At 41.9% G+C, this 15,621-nt stretch overlaps 1 protein-coding gene across 2 annotated transcripts in view; it reads left to right on the top strand.

Annotated features, from left to right (window-relative positions):
* Window positions 1-14,452, top strand: part of LOC311127283 (phosphatidylinositol 4-kinase alpha-like) — a 47,066-nt gene extending 32,614 nt beyond the window's left edge. For both annotated transcript variants that reach the window (XM_084159090.1, XM_084159091.1), the window contains exons 34-51: window positions 279-443; window positions 525-604; window positions 813-1,012; window positions 1,110-1,197; window positions 1,390-1,557; window positions 1,645-1,698; window positions 1,785-1,905; window positions 4,292-4,421; window positions 4,536-4,606; window positions 5,392-5,464; window positions 5,690-5,867; window positions 6,031-6,135; window positions 6,725-6,850; window positions 8,279-8,399; window positions 10,120-10,279; window positions 10,381-10,470; window positions 10,562-10,645; window positions 12,881-14,452. In XM_084159090.1, the coding sequence (XP_084015216.1) occupies window positions 279-443; window positions 525-604; window positions 813-1,012; window positions 1,110-1,197; window positions 1,390-1,557; window positions 1,645-1,698; window positions 1,785-1,905; window positions 4,292-4,421; window positions 4,536-4,606; window positions 5,392-5,464; window positions 5,690-5,867; window positions 6,031-6,135; window positions 6,725-6,850; window positions 8,279-8,399; window positions 10,120-10,279; window positions 10,381-10,470; window positions 10,562-10,645; window positions 12,881-12,932 (2,066 nt within the window). In that variant the 3' untranslated portion in view covers window positions 12,933-14,452. The remainder of the gene's footprint in view (window positions 1-278; window positions 444-524; window positions 605-812; window positions 1,013-1,109; window positions 1,198-1,389; window positions 1,558-1,644; window positions 1,699-1,784; window positions 1,906-4,291; window positions 4,422-4,535; window positions 4,607-5,391; window positions 5,465-5,689; window positions 5,868-6,030; window positions 6,136-6,724; window positions 6,851-8,278; window positions 8,400-10,119; window positions 10,280-10,380; window positions 10,471-10,561; window positions 10,646-12,880) is intronic.
* The last annotated feature ends 1,169 nt before the right edge of the window (window positions 14,453-15,621 follow it).

A 15,621-nucleotide genomic window follows, 5' to 3' on the forward strand; every position in this document is an offset into this window, starting at 1 on the left:
CTTACCCAGAAAGACTCACAGCTGTAATCACTGCCAAATGTGACTCAGGGGGTTTAATACTTATCTAATCAAGATGTATTAGTGTTTTATTTTTTATTAGTTGTTTACAAATGCTAGAATGTTTCTTCTACTTTGACATTACAGAGTATTTTTTGTAGATCATTGACAAAATAATGACAAATCTATTTTAATCCCACTTTGTAACACAACAAAATGTGGAAAGAGTAAAGGGGTGTGAATACTTTCTGAAGGCACTGTATGACTGTCTGTGTGTGTAGACAACCAGGACCCGTCTTTGAACAGTCTGTCGGTGATGACGGCCCAGGACCCCAGGAGCACCATGTCTCATGATTCCAGCTCCCGCTCCCAGCAGAGTGGCCAGAGTGGCTGGATCAACACTTACCCTCTGTCCTCTGGCATGTCCACCGCCTCCAAGAAGTCAGGTAACACACACACACGGACAGACGCAATGCACACACACACACACACACACAGAGATCTGACCTTGTCCTTTCTGTCCCCAGGCATGTCTAAGAAGAGTAACAGAGGGACTCAGCTCCATAAGTACTACATGAAGCGCCGGACCCTGCTGCTGGCCTTACTGGTGAGAGCTACAGTGGGGATTTTTACTGTGGAAGGTTTCAGTTCAGACACAGTGAAAACCTTGACAGGAACATTCCCTTTGACTCTCCCTCCTTGCTATTGAATTACTGTTAGTCTACATTCTAACCGTCCACTTTGTTGCTAGGACTGATGTCCTTCCTCTCTCTCTCCCTCCCACTCTCTCTCCGTCCCTCCCTCCCCCTCTCTAGGCCAGTGAGATTGAGCGGTTGACTACGTGGTACAACCCTCTGTGCACCCAGGAGTTGGCCATCGCTACAGAACAGTCAGTGGAGACAAGCATCGCCAACTGGAGGTCCAAGTACATCAGCCTCAGTGAGAAACAATGGAAAGACAACGTCAACCTGGCCTGGAGTATAGCTCCTTATCTGGCTATGCAGCTACCTGCCAGGTATACACACATAGTCTCACACAGACACATATACCCGGAGGGGAAACATGGAAAAGCTTTAGATTGGTTCCACCTGAATAATAATTGTTGTGTTCAGGTTTAAGAACGATTCGATCGTGGCTGAGGTGACCCGGCTGGTGAGGCTGGACCCTGGAGCAGTTAGCGACGTACCTGAGGCTGTCAAGGTGAGTCGACTGCTGAACTACAGGTTATCTGCTACACAGGAGTGGCCAATGCTTATCATACCTCAAAGATGTTTGTTGAAATAAATGTTTTTTATGTCAGAGCCGCAAAGTTCAGGTTTAAAAGTGATGGTGTTTATAATTGAACGTTTTTTTGTCATTCAAAAAAAGTATAATTGTGTGTCTGTTTTCCAGTTCCTGGTGACGTGGCACACCATTGATGCAGACTCTCCAGAGCTGAGCCATATCCTGTGTTGGGCTCCTGCTGACCCTCCCACCGGCCTGTCCTACTTCTCCTCCATGTACCCCCCGCACCCCCTCACCGCTCAGTACGGGGTCAAAGTACTACGGTCGTTTCCTCCGGTACGAAACACACACACGCACACACACACACACACACACACACACTTTATACCATCACTTATCCCAATGTATTTGTTTCTTCTCTAGGATGCCATCTTGTTTTACATTCCTCAGATAGTTCAGGCCCTGCGCTATGACAAGGTGAGTGACACTACTAACTAGCTGCTGTGTTTCTACATTATCCTATGTGTGTGTGTGTGAAAGATAAGTTTGTGTTTGATTGGCAGATGGGCTATGTGAGAGAGTACATCCTGTGGGCGGCCCAGAAGTCTCAGCTATTGGCCCACCAGTTCATCTGGAACATGAAGACTAACATCTACCTGGACGAGGAGGCACACCACAAAGACCGTGAGACACACACACACACATACAGTCACAACCAAAATTATTGGCACCCTTGATAAAGATGAGCAAAAAAGACTGTATGAAATAAATAATACAAATACTGACCAAATTGAATGCTCTAAAAAAGGGCTCTATTTGCATGTCATCCACCCAATGTAAACAGCTGGAGTTTGCTAAACGGCATTGGCATTGGATTGGAACCAATGCTATGGTCAGATGACATGAAAATAGAGCTCTTTGACCACGCACACCAGTGGTGGGTTTGGCGTCGAAAGAAGGATGCATATGCAGAAAAGAACCCCATACCTACTGTAAAATATGGTGGTGGATCTTTGATGTTATGGGGTTGTTTTGCTTCCACTGGTCCTGGGGCCCTTGTTAAGGTCCCACGGCATCATGAAATTTACCCAGTACCAGGACATTTTAGCCAAAGACCTGGGTGCCTCTGCCGGGAGGCTAATACTTGTTCGCAAGTGGATCTTCCAGCAAGAAAATTGTATTAGTATACAATAATATATTTTCCCTGTTTTTTTAGAATATACAATATACTCAGTGTTTTTATAATTGATTTTATACAGTCTTTTTTGCTCATCTTTATCTCATCTTTACCAATAATTTGGGTTGTGACTGTACTTACACACACACGCACATACAGTGGGGGAAAAAAGTATTTAGTCAGCCACCAATTGTGCAAGTTCTCCCACTTAAAAAGATGAGAGAGGCCTGTAATTTTCATCAAAGGTACACGTCAACTATGACAGACAAATTGAGGAAATAAAATCCAGAAAATCACATTGTAGGATTTTTTATGAATTTATTTGCAAATTATGGTGGAAAATAAGTATTTGGTCACCTACAAACAAGCAAGATTTCTGGCTCTCACAGACCTGTAACTTCTTCTTTAAGAGGCTCCTCTGTCCTTCACTCGTTACCTGTATTAATGGCACCTGTTTGAACTTGTTATCAGTATAAAAGACACCTGTCCACAACTTTCAAACAGTCACACTCCAAACTCCACTATGGCCAAGACCAAAGAGCTGTCAAAGGACACCAGAAACAAAATTGTAGACCTGCACCAGGCTGGGAAGACTGAATCTGCAATAGGTAAGCAGCTTGGTTTGAAGAAATCAACTGTGGGAGCAATTATTAGGAAATGGAAGACATACAAGACCACTGATAATCTCCCTCGATCTGGGGCTCCACGCAAGATCTCACCCCGTGGGGTCAAAATGATCACAAGAACGGTGAGCAAAAATCCCAGAACCACACAGGGGGACCTAGTGAATGACCTGCAGAGAGCTGGGACCAAAGTAACAAAGCCTACCATCAGTAACACACTATGCCGCCAGGGACTCAAATCCTGCAGTGCCATACGTGTCCCCCTGCTTAAGCCAGTACATGTCCAGGCCCGTCTGAAGTTTGCTAGAGTGCATTTGGATGATCCAGAAGAGGATTGGGAGAATGTCATATGGTCAGATGAAACCAAAATAGAACTTTTTGGTAAAAACTCAACTCGTCGTGTTTGGAGGACAAAGAATGCTGAGTTGCATCCAAAGAACACCATACCTACTGTGAAGCATCGGGGTGGAAACATAATGCTTTGGGGCTGTTTTTCTGCAAAGGGACCAGGACGACTGATCCGTGTAAAGGAAAGAATGAATGGGGCCATGTATCGTGAGATTTTGAGTGAAAACCTCCTTCCATCAGCAAGGGCATTGAAGATTAAACGTGGCTGGGTCTTTCAGCATGACAATGATCCCAAACACACCGCCCGGGCAACGAAGGAGTGGCTTCGTAAGAAGCATTTCAAGGTCCTGGAGTGGCCTAGCCAGTCTCCAGATCTCAACCCCATAGAAAATCTTTGGAGGGAGTTGAAAGTCCGTGTTGCCCAACAACTGCCCCAAGACATCACTGCTCTAGAGGAGATCTGCATGGAGGAATGGGCCAAAATACCAGCAACAGTGTGTGAAAACCTTGTGAAGACTTACAGAAAACGTTTGACCTGTGTCATTGCCAACAAAGGGTATATAACAAAGTATTGAGAAACTTTTGTTATTGACCAAATACTTATTTTCCACCATAATTTGCAAATAAATTCATTAAAAATCCTATAATGTGATTTTCTGGAGAAAAAAATTCTCAATTTGTCTGTCATAGTTGACGTGTACCTATGATGAAAATTACAGGCCTCTCTCATCTTTTTAAGTGGGAAAACTTGCACAATTGTTGGCTGACTAAATACTTTTTTCCCCCACTGTATGTACACACATGCACACTCACTCTTACCACTCCTTCCTCTCTCCCTCTCTCTCGCTGTCTCTCTCTCTCTCGCTCTCTCTCTCTCTCTCTCTCTCTCTCTCTCTCTCTCTCTCTCTCTCTCTCTGTGTAGCTGACATCGGGGATCTGTTGGAGGAGATGGTTGAGGAGATAATAGGCTCTCAGTCTGGTGCAGCTAAAGACTTCTTCCAGAGAGAGTTTGACTTCTTCGACAAAATCACCAACGTATCTGCCATCATTAAGTAAGACTAACACCCATTGTGGCAAATCTAATCTGAAATCGCACTCTATTCCCTATATAGTCCGCTACTGTTAACCAATTTGTGTTTGGACGTTGAAGTGTTGGTGTTTTTCAGGCCCACCCCAAAGGGAGATGAGAGGAAGAGAGCGTGTCTCAAAGCTCTGTCTGACATCAAAGTGCAGCCAGGTAACAACAGCTAGGTCACATTCATTTGATTTTCTCAACTCCTCCGTCCTCTCTCTCCTCCGTCCTCTCTCTCCTCCGTCCTCTCTCCTCCGTCCTCTCTCTCCTCCATTTGAAAAAGGTCAAAGGTAATCGAGGAGAGGCGGCAAGGAGAGGGAACGTGGGTGAAAATGCGCTTGTATGAATTGAGAATCTCCTTCTCCACTCACGCGTCATCAGGCAAATGACGTTTACAGGGGTGGATCCCAAAATAAATGTGTAAAGTGATAAATACAAATTAAGTTAGTTGTGCAAGACATTTGATAGATAAAAGGATAAGTGGCATATTGTCTTTAAACGTATGCATGCTTTCAAAGGGGGTATGCATGCTTTCAAAAGCTGATTCAAAGGGGGTGTGGCAGATTTTTTAATTATTCCACAAAGGATTCCGATAGGATACACATGACTGTCCTCAATGAAAGGTGGCTATCGAGGAGGGGAGGACACTTTTCCATTCGCCTACTAACGAATTGACATCTCCTCAACCACTTATCAGTTTCCTGGTCACAGAGGAGAGAGGACGGGGGACAGAGGGTGGAGGACGAACTCTTGCCCAAATTAGAAAAGGCCTATGTCTGTGTGGGTGGGGGTGCATGTTTGATTACAGTGAGGTGTATTGTAAGTATGTGAATAGTTTTGCCCTAGGTGTTTTGACCTCTGTAAGCGGTTGATTCCTATATCTGTGATTGTGCTAAGTGGAAGCAGTAGTGTAAGGTGTATGTGTGTGTCCCCCGGTGGCCATCCTCCAGGCTGCTACCTGCCCAGTAACCCAGAGGCCATCGTACTAGACATCGACTACAAGTCTGGAACACCTATGCAAAGGTACTGACTCACTGATTTTATTCATTTGATTGATTAATTGATTGATTAATTGATGATTGTCATGCCTGACCAAGACCTTCCAGTTGAAACGTTGCAATAAAGCATACAGGAGCATTCAATGGTGTGTGGAAATCTATTCCTTTCTCCGGCTATTTCAAGAAAGTAATTGAAACCCATCTCACAGGATGTACAGTATATCTGACTGCTGTCTCCGGTCTCCCCCAGTGCTGCCAAGGCCCCGTATCTAGCTAAGTTTAAGGTGAAGCGTTGTGGGGTCAGTGAGCTGGAGAAGGAGGGTCTGCGTTGTCAGTCAGACTCTCAGGACGGGGAGGACGGCGAAGACGTAGCTCGCAGGATCGTCTGGCAAGCTGCCATCTTTAAAGTGGGCGACGACTGCAGACAGGTACGATAGATAGACCAACACACACACACACCACAAGCATATTTGACATACTCAGCACTTATAAACAATACAAAAAACGCAGTCAGCATTTTTTCATAATTGTATTCTCTCCATACCTCTTTTCTTTCCCTCCCTCTGTCTTCCTCTCTCTTTGTCCTTCCAGGACATGCTGGCTCTCCAGATCATTGGTCTGTTTAAGAACATCTTCCAGCTGGTGGGACTGGACCTGTTTGTGTTTCCATACAGAGTGGTGGCTACAGCCCCTGGGGTAAGAATACCCTCCACACCCCTTTTTGCAGGCCTACGGATCAATTTCGAAATTGCACCTGGTGTATTCTACTATTCTAACTGAACAGTAAGTTAAGACCGTGACTTTTTTACCCAGTCGCAATCTCAACTTACTGTTCAGAGTTAGAATAGTAGAATACACCAGGTGCAATTTAGATTTTTTTCTCTTATGTCAGTCACTGCCAGTCACTCAATTGGCCCATGTCAGCTAAGATTTATTTTATTGGTAAATTAGTCTAGCCAGCTATCTAAACTTGTCGTAATCATGGTCGATTTACCGACGTGGGGGTCCCCCATTGATTTTGTTAGTCACTGTCACTCATATATCATATTAAAGACTGCAAATACATGTATTTCTCTCCGCCCCATGGCAAAATGAGTAGAATTGCATGAAGTTAGTTATAAAATTGCTAAATCTTCTCTAAAACTTCCATTTTTACTTTCTGCTGTCGGGGGGGGGGGGCGCTAAAATGTCTACACCCTAACCCTTAGACTTTACCCTTTGTCTTGTTACTCTGTGCTGTGTAGCATCACAGTAATGGTTTCCCTGTATCTGTCTCTATGTCCAGTGTGGTGTGATCGAGTGTATCCCCGACTGTAAGTCCCGTGACCAGCTGGGCAGACAGACAGACTTTGGGATGTACGACTATTTCAGGAACCAGTACGGAGATGAGTCCACTCTGGCCTTTCAGAAGGTGAGATGTCTGTGCCCCAACCCCTGAACCCTCATCCCTGACCTGACCCTCTGTGGTATTTCTTCACTTATTTAGCAATATACTTACAGTGCCTTCAGAAGGTATTCACACCACTTGACTTTCTCCACATTTTGTTGTTACAGCCTGAATTTAAAATGGATTAGATTGAGATTTTATTTTGTCACTGGCCTACACACAGTACCCCATAATGTCAAAGTAGAATTATGTTTTTCAAAATGTTTACTAATGAATGAAAAGCTGAAATGTCTTCAGTCAATAGTATTCAACCCCTTTGTTATGGCAAGCCTAAATATGTTCAGGAGTAAACATTTCCTTAACAAGTCACATAATAAGTTACATGGACTCAATACACCCAATCACTAGAAAGATACAGGCATCCTTCCTAAACCGCTCAGGGATTTCACCATGAGGCCAATGATGACTTTAAAACAGTTACATAGTTTAATGGCTGTGATAGGAGAAAACTAAGGATGGATCAACAACATTGTAGTTACTCCACAATACTAACCTAATTGACAGAGTGAAAAGAAGGAAGCCTGTACAGAATAACATCCTGTTTGCAACAAGGCACTAAAGTAATACTGCAAATAATTTGATAAAGCATTTCACTTTTTGTCTTGAATACAAAGTGTTATGTTTGGGGCAAATCCAATACAACACATTACTGAGTACCACTCTCTATATTTTCAAGCATAGTGTTGGCTGCATCAAGTTATGGGTATGCTTGTAATTGTTAAGGACTGGAGTTTTTCAGGATAAAAAAGAAACAGAATGGAGCTAAGCACAGGCAAAATCCTAGAGAAAAGCCTGGTTCAGTCTGCTTTCCACCAGACACTGGGAGATCTTTCAGCAGGACAATAACCTAAAACACAAGGCCAAATCTACACTGGAGTTGCTTACTATGAAGACAGTGAATGTTCCTGAGTGGCCGAGTTAGTTTTGACTGAAATCTACTTGAAAATCTATGGCAAGACCTGAAAATGGTTGTCTAGCAATGATCAACAACCAATTTGACAGAGCTTGAATACTTTTTTAAATAATAATGGGCAAATGTTGCACAATCAAGGTGTGGAACACTAGAGACTTACCTAGAAAGACTCACAGCTGTAAATGAGATATTTCTGTATTTCATTTTCAATACATTTGCTAAAATGTCTAAAAACATGTTTTCACTTTGTCATTATGGGGTATTGTGTGTAGATGGGTGAGGGGGAAAAATATATATATTTAATCAATTTTGAATTCAGGCTGTAACCCAACAAAATGTTGAATAGTTCAAGGGGTATGAATACTTTCTGAAGGCACTGAATGTTTATTGTCATTAAAATGGACCAGTTGCCTTAATATACAAACATTGTGTTTAGAAGGCGCAACCTATTCTCTCTCTCCCTCGCCCACACTTTCTAGGCGAGGTACAACTTCATCCGTAGTATGGCAGCCTACAGCCTGCTGCTCTTCCTACTGCAAATCAAAGATAGACACAACGGGAACATCATGCTGGACAGCAAGGGACACCTCATCCACATAGGTACAAAATCATCCATAACATAGTCCACATGTTATCCTTAACCTCATCCACACAATCATTCATTTAATATAGCAAGGGACACTTTATTTCTCTTTGGGACAAGAAAGATAATCATTTAATTTACAGTGGGGTCTGAAATGATGGACACCCTTGATGAGCAATAATGACTGTATAAAGTAAAATGAACATACTGAGGTATATTGTATGGGGGGAAATTATATTATTTTATACTAATACAATTTCTCAGAGAAAGAGATTTTGTTTTAACAAGTAATAAAAAATGTTTATCAAAAAGTTATTGTATAAACAAAGTGAAGACTCAAACGGACAAGTAGTGAAAACTCAAACCAAGTTTATTCAACCTACTGGGTGGCTCAGCTGCAAGCACACTTTGCACATGATCAAACAACCATTTATATGTCAACTTCTTGGAACTTCTTATGTGTTGCCCAACTGTTGCGCTGTTATCTTTGAGGTTGAGCAGTCTGGTAGCAGTTCCTCTTTATGCAGTCACTTCTCCATGATGTTTATCAGTGACATCCAGTAAATTCCCATTCACAAAGTTCCTATTCACCCTTCATTGACACCTAACACCAACAACATTTGATTTGAACATGTACATGTATTATACATGTAACGTAATGAATAAGTTCTAATATAGTGACTGGAATAGGTATATTTCAAGTTAGAACCCAACACCCCTAAATATTCTAATAAATAAAGTAGTCAAAAGTTTAATATTTGTTGGATGCATTTGCAGTTCGTTTTGGTTGTTTCTCTGATTATTTTGTGCCCAATAGAAATGAATGGTAAATCATGTATTGTGTCATTTTGGAGTCACTTTTATTGTAATTAAGAATATAATGTTCCTTAACATCTAAATGAATGTGGACACTACCATGATTATGGATAATCCTGAATGAATCGTGAATAATGATGAGTGAGAAAGGGTCACAGATCATACCCCCAAGACACGCTAACCTCCCCTGTTATTGGTAATGGTGAGAGGTCATGTCAATAATTTTGACACCTACCTTTTTGAGAAAAACGAATATTACTTGTTTAAACAAAATCTCTTTCTCTGAGTAATTGTATTAGTATGAGAAAAAATAAGAAACCCGCACACTACTCTTGCTACGATCACTGCTCTTTATTAAGCTTTGCGTATCGGCCTCAAGGCCTTCGTCAGAGCTTTTGTGGGTGTTCACAACCTGCACCCCTATGTAGACATTGCTCCACCCACATCCGTTCAATGCATCGAATGGGGTTGGAGTCGAGGGAAAATAAGTAAGTGTTACCAAATATAACAATGTGCATTTCATAAGTATTCTAATAAAGTGTGTACATAAAACGTATCAAACAAGACTGTAAAACCACAATGAGGACATCGACCTATCAAGTAAGTTTTCATAAATTATTGGGTATTGTGCAAGAAAAAACGTCAGCGTAGTCTGAAGTGGCGGCATTAATTCATGTTCACATTTACAGCATAACATGCATGGGCTTTTCATCATTAAGACCTTTTGGGAATAATGTCTGGAGGGTGAAAATCCCAAAATATTATATTTTGCTTAGAGGATTATTTATATAATGTGGAATAGGTCAAGGGGTATGAATTTCTAGGCGAGGTACAACTTCATTCTCTTTTGCTCAGAGTATTATTTATATCACCTACCCTGTCTGATATCTTGACTTTCTCTATGCTACAAAATACTTTCAGACTTTGGCTTCATGTTTGAGAGTTCTCCTGGTGGTAATCTGGGCTGGGAGCCGGACATCAAGCTCACTGATGAGATGGTGATGATCATGGGAGGCAAGATGGAGGCCACTCCCTTCAAATGGTTCATGGAGATGTGTGTCAGGGGATACCTGGCCGTCAGGTAAGAGTGTGTGTGTATGTGTGGGTGTGTCTCAATCTTATTTGCATCTAAACTGTCGTTCTTTGGGTTTAGCTGATTTTTGTTTTTCCTCTCTCCGTCAGGCCCTACATGGATGCAGTGGTGTCTCTGGTCACTCTGATGCTGGACACTGGACTACCATGCTTCAGAGGACAGACCATAAAACTGCTCAAGTCAGTATATCAATAAACCACATGGGAGCATAGATTACATTTTGCAAAGTCTCTTTTGACCATTTCTGAACATGTGTGTTTGTGTTCACAGGCAGCGGTTCAACCCCAGTATGAGTGAGAAGGAGGCGGCTGCTTTCATCATCAAGGTCATCCAGAGCTGCTTCCTCAGCAGCAGGTAACACCAATGGCTCTGTCCCATTCCAGTATCTAGTGCCTTTCCTTACTCTATGGCCCTGTCCCATTTTAGCCCCTCGCTCCTTTCCTCACTCTATGGCCCTTGTCCCATTCCAGTCTCTAGGTTCTTTCCTCGCGCCTATAACCCCATCTCAGTCACAGGAAATATCTATATACATGCTAACTAACTGTCTATATACATGTTATACGTGCTAACTACAGTGAGGGAAAAAAGTATTTGATCCCCTGCTGATTTTGTACGTTTGCCCACTGACAAAGAAATGATCAGTCTATAATTTTAATGGTAGGTTTATTTGAACAGTGAGAGACAGAATAACAACAAAAAAACGCATGTCAAAAATGTTATAAATTGATTTTCATTTTAATGAGGGAAATAAGTATTTGACCCCTCTGTCAGAAAGATTTCTGGCTCCCAGGTGTCTTTTATACAGGTAACGAGCTGAGATTAGGAGCACACTCTTAAAGGGAGTGCTCCTAATCTCAGCTTGTTACCTGTATAAAAGACACCTGTCCACAGAAGCAATCAATCAATCAGATTCCAAACTCTCCACCAAGACCAAAGAGCTCTCCAAGGATGTCAGGGACAAGATTGTAGACCTACACAAGGCTGGAATGGGCTACAAGACCATCGCCAAGCAGCTTGGTGAGAAGGTGACAACAGTTGGTGCGATTATTCGCAAATGGAAGAAACACAAAAGAACTGTCAATCTCCCTCGGCCTGGGGCTCCATGCAAGATCTCACCTCGTGGAGTTGCAATGATCATGAGAACGGTGAGGAATCCGCCCAGAACTACACGGGAGGATCTTGTCAATGATCTCAAGGCAGCTGGGACCATAGTCACCAAGAAAACAATTGGTAACACACTACGCCGTGAAGGACTGAAATCCTGCAGCGCCCGCAACGTCCCCCTGCTCAAGAAAGCACATATACAGGGCCGTCTGAAGTTTGCCAATGAACATCTGAATGATTCAAAGGAGAACTGGGTGAAAGTGTTGTGGTCAGATGAGACCAAAATCGAGCACTTTGGCATCAACTCAACTCGCCGTGTTTGGAGGAGGAGAAATGCTGCCTATGACCCCAAGAACACCATCCCCACCGTCAAACATGGAGGTGGAAACATTATGCTTTGGGGGTGTTTTTCTGCTAAGGGGACAGGACAACTTCACCGCATCAAAGGGAAGATGGATGGGGCCATGTACCGTCAAATCTTGGGTGAGAACCTCCTCCCCTCAGCCAGGGCATTGAAAATGGGTCGTGGATGGGTATTCCAGCATGACAATGACCCAAAACACACGGCCAAGGCAACAAAGGAGTGGCTCAAGAAGAAGCACGTTATGGTCCTGGAGTGGCCTAGCCAGTCTCCAGACCTTAATCCCATAGGAAATCTGTGGAGGGAGCTGAAGGTTCGAGTTGCCAAACGTCAGCCTCAAAACTTTAATGACTTGGAGAAGATCTGCAAAGAGGAGTGGAACAAAATCCCTCCTGAGATGTGTGCAAACCTGGTGGCCAACTACAAGAAATGTCTGACCTCTGTGATTGCCAACAAGAGTTTTGCCACCAAATACTAAGTCATGTTTTGCAGAGGGGTCAAATACTTATTTCCCTCATTGAAATGCAAATCAATTTATAACATTTTTGACATGAGTTTTTCTGGATTTTTTTGTTGTTATTCTGTCTCTCACTGTTCAAATAAACCTACCATTAAAATTATAGACTGATCATGTCTTTGTCAGTGGTCAAACGTACAAAATCAGCAGGGGATCAAATACTTTTTTCCCTCACTGTAACTGTCTGTACACACACACTATACATGCTAACTAACTATATATATACAGATGTTATACATGCTAACTAACTGTCTGTATACACATGCTATACATGCTAACTGTATACATGCTATAAATGCTAACTAACTGTCTGTATACACATGCTATACATGCTAACTGTATGCATGCTATAAATGCTAACTAACTGTCTGTATACACATGCTATACATGCTAACTGTATACATGCTATAAATGCTAACTAACTGTATACACATGCTATACTTGCTTACTGTCTGTATACACATGCTATACTAGCTTACTGTCTGTATACATGTGCTATACATGCTAACTAACTGTCTATATACACATGCTATACATGCTAACTAACTGTCTATATACACATGCTATACATGCTAACTGTCTGTTTTCTCTGTCTGTCTTTCTTCAGGAGCAAGACCTACGATATGCTGCAGTATTACCAGAACCAGATCCCATACTAAAGACCTGCTGCAGTATTATCACATACTTGGACCTGTCTGATATGAGTCCTTATTCCCTATATAGGCAGTAACATCTGCTTTATTGTATTTGTAAGGTCAGAGGTTGTCCTGTACAAAGTAATTATATTCGGCTAGCTAGCTAGCATCAAGCATCTTGTGCACTTTATAGATCATCGTATTTCACCCACCTGATTGGACCCTGATCAAGAGCTGTTACACCAGACTAGAGAATTCACATTAACCTATCAATCAACTAACCAACCAACCAATCGGCCGATTCCTGCGAAAGGCAATCACACAACCGGTTACTGAACTCCAATACAATCAGCAAATCTCACTGTCATAATACATATCACATATCAATCATATACTAATACTGTGTGTGTGTGTGTGCGTGTGGGTGTCTTTAGTAGTCAAAAGCGATAAGAGTAGATCTTCTCTCGGGGGACATTTCTAATGGTGGCGCTAGTGACTATATCTGTCTTGAGTCAATCACATACTGTGTGTGTGTGTGTGTGTGTGTGTGTGTGTGTGTGTGTGTGTCCGTGTGTATCAGCTCCAAGGTGCTTGGGTCCAGTACAGGATAAACCAATGTTTGTTTACCTACTAACTCTGCATGTCTCAAGACCAGACCTTTACTAGTATTAACGTCTTACATGGATTTAGTAGCTGTCTTAAACGTGTCTGTGTGATTTCTATTTGGAGACATTCCTCTTTCTGTACAAAGAAAGATTTTCACCTTCAACCCTCTACTTGAATCTACAGGATTTGGGTTTATTATTATGATGGTGGTGATGTTGATGAAAGCTATGAAGACCCAAAAAGCCATTTCTCTAATGCTTGGCACAAACAGAAGTGTAATTACATAACAACTACTCTCCTCTGATGTTATGCAAGATGTTACCGTCTTAATGTGTGTCAACATATGAGATTGCTGTCATCCCTTCAAAAACCCTGCTGTCATCATGCTGTACTTGTATAAATTTTCGGTCTTTATGAAGATGTTTTACTTGATAGTCTGTAAAGATAATGAATCTTACATCTGTCTATCATTTTAGATTAAATGGTATGTATTATTTTTTTTCGTAATGGATATGTTATAATTAACTTAAGGATATTTTACTTGGATGTATAAGATGAAATACCCTATGTATGTATTACAGATTTGTGATATGAAGTATATTACAGAGTGCTGTATGTTTGTAATGGCTAACAAGACATGCATTTCAGACCAATAAGAAAGAGCTGTTACATTATTAACCCCTAGTTGTACAAGGCTGAGTATATTGCTGTAGTATTTTTAATTGGACTATTATTGTTTGATTTAATGTTTATTTTATACTGTCACTGTCCTCTGTCAGCCACTGTCTGCACCTTTCTGGCTATCAGGTCTAAGTTCTACAATATCAATCTCTCTCTCTGTGCGTGTGTGTGTGTGCACGTTACAGACCCCCCTCCCCTATGTATAATTGTGATGAAGTGCTGAAACATAAACCCCAGTTGCAGCTACAAACACTTGACGTGTGTGTCTGTGTCATTGATCTATTTCTGCTGTTTTAAAACGTAGTCATTAAGACCTGGGTATGGGATTATCCTTGCCAGGACAGGTGCTACTCTACTACACTTAAACAGTTTGCACTTGTCCAAAGACGCTTTCCAAAAGATAAACAACAATGAGTATTTTCAGGCAGCAACTCTTCTGTTTCAAAGTGTTTGCTCCCATCCCCTGCTAACTGGCCTATGTAACCTTTTTAAATTAATGAATTCAAACATCACTTCGTGGTGAGCTGGGCTGAAGAAAACATGTCCAGTAGTATTAAAATAGGGTCTGTCCTCAGATGCTCTAACGCTTACCTTTAGACTATTGGTTAACAACGTTCTGGCCTATCGTGCCTTCCTGCCCCATGCGACTCTAAATCAGGCATTTCTGCCCCGCGTGCTGATCTGTGTGGGGGTAAGGTGGGTGAATTGGATTAAACAGCCTGTGGCCTTGAAGAATCAGTTGGATGGTCTCAGATCCACCAGATTACTGCCTGCCACAAGCATCTTAGGTGGCCAGTAATAAACTGGTCCTGAACATCTCTAAAACTAAGGGCATTGTATTTGGTACAAATCATTCCCTAAGTTCTAGACCTCAGCTGAATCTGGTAATGAATGGTGTGGCTGTTGAACAAGTTGAGGAGACTAAATTACTTGGTGTTACCTAGGATTGTAAACTGTCATGGTCAAAACATATAGATTCAATGGTTGTAAAGATGGGGAGAGGTTGGTCCGTAATAAAGAGCTACTCTGCTTTTTTGACACCACACTCAACAAAGCAAGTCCGGCAGGCTCTAGTTTTATCTTATCTTGATTATTGTCCAGTCATAAGGTCAAGTGCTGCAAAGAAAGACCAAGTTAAACTTCAGCTGGCCCAGAACAGAGCGGCACGTCTTGCTCTTCAATCAGAGGGCTAATATTATTACTATGCATGCCAGTCTCTCTTGGCTAAGAGTTGAGGAAAGACTGACTGCGTCACTTCTTGGAAATTCCAAATTGTTTGCATAGTCAACTTACACACAGTATTGACACACACACTTACCCTACCAGACATGCCACCAGGGGTATGCATAAGTATTCAGACCCTTTACTCAGTCCTTTGAAGCACTGTCGTAGAAATTCTTACACAGGGACACTCAATCTTAAAATA

This window comes from Coregonus lavaretus (assembly GCF_964263955.1).
Source record: "Coregonus lavaretus genome assembly, chromosome: 4".
Lineage (NCBI taxonomy): Eukaryota > Metazoa > Chordata > Actinopteri > Salmoniformes > Salmonidae > Coregonus > Coregonus lavaretus.